General features: G+C 62.4%; 1 protein-coding gene across 1 annotated transcript in view; it reads left to right on the top strand.

The window, feature by feature from the left end:
- The first annotated feature begins 1,733 nt into the window (after positions 1 to 1,733).
- The window catches only part of KCNH2 (potassium voltage-gated channel subfamily H member 2), a 32,079-nt gene continuing 25,530 nt past the window's right edge, over positions 1,734 to 8,282 (top strand). The window contains exons 1-2 of the mRNA XM_028089277.2: positions 1,734 to 1,809; positions 4,551 to 4,781. Of these exons, the coding sequence (XP_027945078.1) occupies positions 1,734 to 1,809; positions 4,551 to 4,781 (307 nt within the window). The remainder of the gene's footprint in view (positions 1,810 to 4,550; positions 4,782 to 8,282) is intronic.

The following is an 8,282-nucleotide window of genomic DNA, read 5'->3' as shown; positions in this document are numbered from 1 at the left end:
CTCTTCCTCTGGGCCTTCCTCCTTCCAGACTCTGCTTCCTTCTTTGCCCTTTGTTCCTCCCCTCCCCCTACATCCCATGATGGTTCTCCCCGGTGACAAGACCCACCCCCTTGCTCCAAGGACAGAGGCAGCTGCAAGCGCTCAGGGGCCCCCACATGGCCCCATCCATCTAGCCGGGTCTCAGATCTCGGCTGCAGGGGAGGGGACCCACGGCTGTCCATTCAGCGGCCCCGACGCCTCCCCACCGGCCAGCTCAGCTGTCAACACTCTGCCTCCATGCCCTGGCCTTCGCAGCGCCCTGCCTGGCTGCTCAGGCTGGGGATACCGCGCCCCAGAGACCCTCACTCAGACCCAGGCAGGCGGTGGGCAGGCGGTGGGCAGGCGGCGGGCAGACACCCTGCCTGCCCTTGAGCATCCTCAGGCCTCCTTGCCTAAATAAGGGAGCTGCAGCTGGAGCGAGCCAGCTGGCCGGGGGGGAGGGGAGGGGCCTGCGGCTAGGCCAGGGTTTTCCGAGGGGCTGGGCCGCAGCAGCGCCGCAGGGCCCCGAGCCCGCCGCGGATTGGGCCTGCAAGGCTGGCCCGCGCTGCAGAGGGAGGGAGGGCCACTCGCACAAGGGGATCCCCAGGCTGGAACCTCGCGCTCAGGGGCCTTTGATCCCGCAGCTAGGAGGCCGCAACTCGTGTCAGAATGTTACCTCTCTGTGCAGGAGGGCCCCCGAATAACCCCGGAGATCGGGCTGTATCTGTGTGTGTGTGTGTGTGTGTGTTGGGAGGTCACCTCTGCTCAGAGTGCATGCCCCTCCTAAGTCTCACCCATCCTTATTCGCGCCCCACCCGGGGCCTCCAGATTATCTTGCCCTTCGCATTTCCCGGATCTCCCCTGACCCTGGGCTTGTCCTCCCAGGGCCCAGGTCTCGCCCATGTCACCTACGGCAGGCTTTGAGCGGATGTTGTGTGTACCCAGCGGGTGCTTGGCGTGGTGGGCGGCCAGGGCAGTAAGGGACCAGCCCACTCCAAGTCAGGCTCCTCAGCCCTTCCAGTCGGGGGTGGGGGTGGAAACCCCCAGTGCCCTCCCTGGCCGTCTCAAGGCCGGCCGTCGCACCTGTCCTCACTGTTCCCCTACCTAGGGGCCCCTGCCCCCTCTTTGGAGCGCGCGAGTCCGGGGGCTCCTGGGCTGAGCGAGGGGCTGGGGTGGGGGGAGCCCTTGGCGCTGCTCAGCCAATGGGAAGGGCGGGCGCACGGGATGTGGGGGGGGAGAGGGCGGTGCTGCGGGCGCGCGGCGGGCGGGAGGGGGCCGGGAGGCGGGGGCCGGAGCCCGAGGGGCGCGCGCCGCGTTAACCCTTCCGCCGCCGGGCCGAGCCGCAGGCGCAGCCGGAGCCGCGGGCGCCGGAGCGGCTGTCGGCGCGGCGGGCGGGAGCCGGGAGCCCCGCGCTCGGGCAGGCGGAGCGCAGCGCGGGGACGCGGCGGAGCGGGGCCCGTGGCTCGGCGGGGGCCGGCAGACAGGTGTGCGGGCGGCCGGGCGGCCCGAGCTCAGGCGGCTCCAGGCCCGGCCCGCGGTCAGGAGCCGGGAGCCGAGCGGGGACCCCGCGCCCGCAACCCAGTCCCGGCCCCGCCCGTGCTCTGCTTGGCCGCGGGGTGCGGGGATCACGGCCGGGCCGGGCCACCCGAAGCCTGTGTTGGGCCGGGCCGGGCCGGGGTGGGTGGGGGCCCGCCCGGCCCGCCCATGGACTCAGGATGCCGGTGCGGAGGGGCCATGTCGCGCCGCAGAACACCTTCCTGGACACCATCATCCGCAAGTTTGAGGGCCAGAGTGAGTGGGGGAGGGGGCCGACGGGGAGGGGGCGCTGGGGGCGGGCCGAGCTCTCCCAAGTGTGAATGGAGGGGCGTGCCCGGGGCCGTGTGCATCGGGCTAGTGCAAGTCAATGGGGGCTGTTGGCCTCAAGCCGCGGGCCAGGGGTCGTGAGGGCAAGCTTGGTGCCGGTGGCCGTGGGTTTGGGGCCAAAGGGACTGTATTGGGGCGCAGGGCGGGAGGTTCAGCTCAGGCTTGCGGGATCCGGGAGTGTGTGTGACATCTCAAGTGTGCAGGTATCCGTAACTCTGGGTGCCTGGATGTGGATGGGGCTGTGTGGGGGCAGGGACAGAAGATATATGGTCCAAAGTGTGAGACACTAAGTATTGTGTCTGAGCCGTCTTGACTGTGTTTTTGAGAGACTGAGAGCCAAGAGCTTAGAGTGAGTGCCCAACCTGCTCTTGGGGTTGTAGGTGTAAGCCCATGAGTTCCGTCCTGCATGGGCGGTGGGGAGGAATCTTTGACAGAGCTACAAACTGTGGACTCCCAAGTGAGAGGGTGTCACAGCCTGAAGCTGGGCTTTAAGGGTCTAACAGGCCCAATGCAGTGTCCCCAAATTGCTGATTTTCCTGTCCTGAGCCCCTTTATGGGGACTACAGCACCCCTAAGGCTGGCCCAGTAGGGAAGGCTTCCAGAAGTGTCCCAGGCTAGGTGAATGTTCTGGCGTGGGTGTTTGATCCTCCCAGCATGCATGTGTCCGTCTCCAAGGCTGCATGTGCCATGGTGGGTGTGACTGCCAAGGGCCCTGGGAGCAGGGAGCGGGTGACATTCCTTGCCCATGACCCTGTGAGCACAGGACAACGTGTGCTTGTAACTGTGGTTGGGGGAGGGAGGGATCAGTTTGATGGGCAGCATTGTCTGAAGCAGAGGAACAAGATGATCCTGAGGGGGAGGAGACCAACACGGTGGAGGGCCACAAGGTGGGGTCTTTCCTTCTCACAAGCTCCAGAAGGCCAAGGAGCTAGGTATGGAAAGAATCTGGGCTAGGATCTGGGGGCTTGGCTTCTGGCCCCACCTCTGCTACTGACTGCCATGTGACCTTAAGTGACTCTTGTCCAAATCTCAATTTCCACATCTGGAAAGGACAGGGTGGCCGAAGGAGCCTTTCAGATCCCTTCTGTGGTGGTATTCCAGGAGCTCAGGGAAGGGGTGGGGGTAGGGCCTGCCTTCGAAGAAACTCGATCTCTCTCTGGGCCTGGGAGCTGGTTTCTCTTCTTCAAAGCTGGTGTGTGTGGCTGGTAGTCTGGACTGCCTTGGGCTCAGGTGGAGATGGAGGCCAAGTCAGGGGTCTTTTCGTGGGACAGGGAACCCTGACTCCTGAGGTTGTTGGCTGCCTGGGAGTTTTGGGGGCCTGGTGAACTGACCTAAAAATGATCCAACTTCAAAAAGTAACTTCCTGGAGCCAGGGTAAGGGAGGGCTTAGGAAAGCAGCCCCCCCCCCCCCAGGGGGGCCCTTGTTGCAGCTGCAACCCTTGCCCATGGGATTGCCCAGGGCTGCAGCCCGAGGGCTGTGTCCACTGGAATTGGAGGGGGCAGAGTTCCAACTGCCACCCAAAGCCCCAGCATTAAAGGCCAAAGTGGCCGGAAACTTTTGTGTTTATAAAAAGCTCTTATCCCAGAGCATCTTCCCTGGCACAAGCTGGGTCTGCTGCCTGTCTGCCGCTCACCTGCCAGTCTGGCTTTTGGGGCAGGTGTGTGTGTAGGGGGGTGAGCCATGTCTAGCTGAAATGGGTCTATCAGGGCACCTCTCCTTGATGGGGCCTCACTTCCCCGGGGGCAGGTCCCTTTCTTGGATCTGTCTTCTTACAAGTGGGCCACTGTCTCAGGTCCATCCCTGGCTCTGGTATTTCCAGGGATTGGGTCCCTTTCCTTGCTCCCTATGACCTTGAGTTTCTGCCTGTGACCCTCAGTGTATTTCTTCTCCTACCAGACCTAGCTTCAAAAGCTGGCTCTTTTACAAGCTGCAAGATGTGGGCATGGCTCTGAACTTCTTTTGAGCCTCAGTTTCTTCATCTAAGAAACAAAGATAATGATTACCTTATGGGGTTGTCGGAGCATTATATGAGAAGAAGCATCGCAGATGCTCACGTGGTACCTCCCTCGTCCCCTTTAGAGAGCCCACTCTCCAGCCCCTGACTGCCCTTGGAGGGGTGCGTAAGTCCCGGGGAAGTACTGACCTGCTGGGTCCGCAGATACTTGGGGGAGTGATTTCCTAAGGATCCCCGGGGTAAGGAGTGCCCAGTGAGCGCCCCCCCTCCCCCAGCCGTGTCTAGGGAGCAGGGGTCAGGAGGAGAAGCCGGAGGACCTGATGCAAAGGGAAGGCTAGCCGCCATCTCTGGCCCTTCCCAGGCTCCCTCTCCAGGCCCAGTGTTTATCCCTCTGCCGCGGCTGCTGACATGCGTTGCTGACACCCGCCCAGGCTGGCCTCGGCCCCGGGCGCGGAGGGGGCGGGGGGCGGCTGGCGGGCTGCCCGAGGGAAGCCACGCCGCCAGCCCGCGGGCCCGGGCCGACCCGGCCCGTGGCACCTGTGTCGGGGGCACAGCTGCGTTCGCCCCCTACTGGGGACCCCAGTCCCTGCTGTGCTCCCTGGGGCGGGGAGTCCCCGGGCGGGTGGCTGTGTGTGACAAGAGAATGCGAGGAAAGGGTTGGGAACCCCGAGGCAGGGGTCCCTGCTCACGTGCCCGCTCATCCCCGCCCCCCAGGCCGCAAGTTCATCATCGCCAACGCTCGGGTGGAGAACTGCGCCGTCATCTACTGCAACGACGGCTTCTGCGAGCTGTGCGGCTACTCGCGGGCCGAGGTGATGCAGCGGCCCTGCACCTGCGACTTCCTGCACGGGCCGCGCACGCAGCGCCGCGCGGCCGCGCAGATCGCGCAGGCCCTGCTGGGCGCGGAGGAGCGCAAAGTGGAGATCGCCTTCTACCGGAAGGATGGTAGGCGGGGGCGGGGCCGCGACGAGGGGGCGGGGCTGCGAGGGACAGGGGTGGGAGAAGGGACAGCGGGATCCGGGAGGCCCGAGGGTGAGCGGGGAGACCCGGCGAGTTCCCTGGGGGCGTGACCCCAACTGGGGCCACTGCTGTGGGTCAGGTGGCAGGCGTGGGCTGGGCACTGGGGCGGCAGGACGGTGTGGTTCTCTTCATCTCACGCACTCTGGCGGGATGATTTTCGGGGTGGCCAAGGGTCTGTTTGGCTGTGGGTCTGGCGCCTTTGGTTTCTCCTTCCCAAACGTGGGCAGGTTGAGGTAGGTGGACTGGAGTTTGACGGGGCCGGGATGGCAGGTGTGTGGACGGAGTCAGGCTAGAAGGTCAGGTTGGCGGCCGGGCGCTCATCTCCGGCTGGCTACAGGCCTCTAGCTACTCTAGGGCAGCCCCTGCCAGGTGATTGGTCTGGTAGATGTCACTGAGGGCGAGGCAAGGGGGGGATGCAGGACTCTGGCTGGCTCTCGGCTGCCCTTCTCCTGCCTCTCTCTCTTCTTTACTTAAACAGCACCTGGCGGGAGGTGTGTGCCTTTCCCCACAACCTCAGTTCCCTTTGTCTCATATAATGAGAACCCGCCCACCACCCCCTCCTGCACCAGGTGTCTCTGCTCAGACGCCGCCTCCCAGCCCAGCTGCTCTGGGCTTCCGGACAGTGGATAAACAGCGCCCTGGGCGGGGCTGCTCCCCGCGCTGTGCCTACCATGGGTGGGGTGGGCTCTGCCCAAGGAGGGCAGTGAAAAGGCTTTGGGAGCCTTGCAGGTATCAGAGGGCTGGGGAGGTGGCTCTGGAAGTGCCACTGGACTGACCATGGATGCCCAAACTGCTGCTCACTAGTGTGTATCTGACGAACACTTACTGAACTCCTGTGAGCCAGGTGTGGCGCTAGGGTCTTGTAGATAGAACAGTGAAGTAGCCAGGTGAGGTTACTGCCCAAAAGGAGCTTACCTGCCGTACAGGGCACTCTGCCTTCCCCTGGGGGCAGGCAAAGTGAGCCAGCCATCCCTGTATGCACCTGTCCCTGTCCCTAGAATATCCCCTGTATGCTGAGAGTCGGCTGGCGCTGCCCTGTAAAGGCTTGCATCTCTTCATGGCTCTGTTTTCGAAGGCCTGCACAGCCTGTGACATCCCTGGACAGCCTTAGAGGGCGCACAATCACTGCGGCCCTGTGGAAGAATTTGCTTATAGAAAATTGGGGTTCTGGCTGGGAGGCAGGGGCCCGGGAGGCTAGATGCAAACTCTGAGGGCAGGGCCCTCTGTCCGATTTTTCACTACAGTCTCTCCAGAACGGTAATCAGAGCAGATCTGTTTTTATATCTGACGGGCCATCGAGTGCTAGCTAGCAGGGGTGGGTGCTCCTGTGTACTGGACGCCGGGCTAAATGTGTCACACTATCTCATGGAATCTTCACAACAACCCTGGGAAGTAGGTACTATTTTTATCTCCATTTTATGGATGAGGAAACTGAACTTCAGGGAAATTAAAAAACTTCCCCAAAGTCACGCAGCTAGAAGGTGGCAGAGCTGCGGATGGAACCACGTCAGTCTGAGCAAGCCCTACTCGTTCTTGCTCTGCTGTCACCTATTAGAAATGACCCCAAATAGTTACAGGCAGATCCATATACTGCACGTTACTTGAGGTACCATTTTATTTTGAAAGTTTGCAGACTATTGGTATAATGAAAAGAATGCAGATGCATAAGTCCTGGGTTCAGGTCTAACACCAGAAAGTGTGTAATATGGGAACTTGGTTACTGCCTTGAGCCTGTTTCTACTTCTAGGATAGTGTGCTCGCTCAGCCCCTTGGCAACAGGGACCTGGGTGCTTCTGTCTTCCCCATAGTGTTTGGGGAGCTGGCCTTCCCGCTTGCCCCAGGCTGGCTCCTTTGGGCGAAGATAGCCACGGGACCCCTCCTGCAGAGGTGCTATCATGGGATCTTGGTGACCTTGAGGATCACTTAATCCAGCCCACTTGAGTTACAGATGGAGAAACTGAGAAGCAGAGGTCTAGTTACCAGTTAATCAGTGGACGAAGTAGGACTAGAACCCAGGCCCCCTGCCCAAGTTCAGATTGTTTCCTCCCTCCAGTTACTCCTCCAAATGGGGCTGTCACCCGGAAAGTCGGATGCCAATCATCTCTGCCTGCCCTCCTGTCTGCTCTCACCTAGTTTCTCCTGTTGGCCCACAGGCTGGCCTTGACCCCCATGTGTCCTGGCACTTGAGGTCTAGGATGCAGGTTTCCTGTGCCTCCCTTCCCTCTGCCTTGAAACGCCTCGTACCTTGGGCGAATCCCTGTGGCCTGGCCTGCACTATGTATGTGTGTGCATGGAGCTCACACTTTCGTGCATGGGCCGGATAGGGAGGCAGAGGCGAGGGATGCCCGTGCCACCCTTGTTTCTGTCCAGGCCTTTTTCTGGGTCTCTGCCTGGGCCAGCCACAGGAGAGTGGGTCCCTGGGCTTCCGCCCCAGGGAGGTGGGTGGCTGGGAAGGAGGCGAGGCCTCTTGCTGGCAGGCGCCACTGTGGACAGCTGGGCTGTGTCGGTGCCTCTAGCCCAGCTCTGTGCAGTATCAGGGCCTGGAGCCAGACAGCCCCATTATTTAGGTGCTGGGACTGCTGGGGTGTGGGGAGGGCAGACTGGCGGGGGGTGTGAGCTGGAGGGAGAGACTCACTACTGGCCCTGTGTCTGTGCCTCTTAACATCAGGCCCAGGAGTAAGGTAGAACTGGGAATAGGGCCAGCAGCAGGGGGCTGGCAGGCGGTCGCACCCCTGCGGGGCCCCGGGCCGGGTCCTGGTGGCAGGTGCTGTCGCTGCACATCTGTGTCCCTACGTGGCTGGAAGGGGGGCTGTGGGTCCCTTGGAGCATGGCTCCTCTTCCCTTGTCCCCCTCATCTGCCGGGCCTCAGGGAGGTGCCCTGCTCTTGGTCCCTTTTGTTCTCTGCGCTCTTTGTTTTCATATTTCTGAGCCCCGCCTCCCACCGAGTTCAGCCGGGCTGCCCGTGAGCCTGGTCTCTGCTCCTCTTCCTCTCCCGGTGTTGGCCTCCCTGCCGACTCCTGCCCCCTCCTGCCCCCTTGGTCTTCATCTCCTTCTCCTTGCACCTGTCTCTCTTTTTCCCACCCTTCAGCACCCCTGAGCCTTTCTCCTCGCCTCTCTTCCTCTGCCCCTCTGGACTGTATCTAGAAATCTCTCTCTGGCTCCCCATACCTCTGCGTGTTCTGGCCTGGTCTCCATGTCCCTGGGTCCCCAGGAGCCTGTGCGTGGGTGGGGATGGGGGTGTCTCTAGAGAAGAGGCTGTCGGCTTCTGCACTCCAGCTGCAGGCCGGTTGCCGTGGTAACAGGGTCAGAGGGCCCCCACTGCAACAGCTGAGCTGTGGGTTGGGGGAGGGGTGGAGACCACGGGGCCAGCCTGCTCCCCAGTGTCTCTAGCGCCCGTGGGGAGCCAGAGCTCCAGTGGTGGCCCCA

The sequence above is a fragment of the Eumetopias jubatus genome, unplaced genomic scaffold (genome assembly GCF_037043125.1).
Source record: "Eumetopias jubatus isolate StellerSeaLion01/CBP00866 unplaced genomic scaffold, mEumJub1_p1.0 scaffold_14, whole genome shotgun sequence".
Classification (NCBI taxonomy): Eukaryota; Metazoa; Chordata; class Mammalia; order Carnivora; family Otariidae; genus Eumetopias; species Eumetopias jubatus.
The sequence above is the reverse complement of the archived record's forward strand: the minus strand, read 5'-3'. Positions and strand labels throughout refer to the sequence as shown.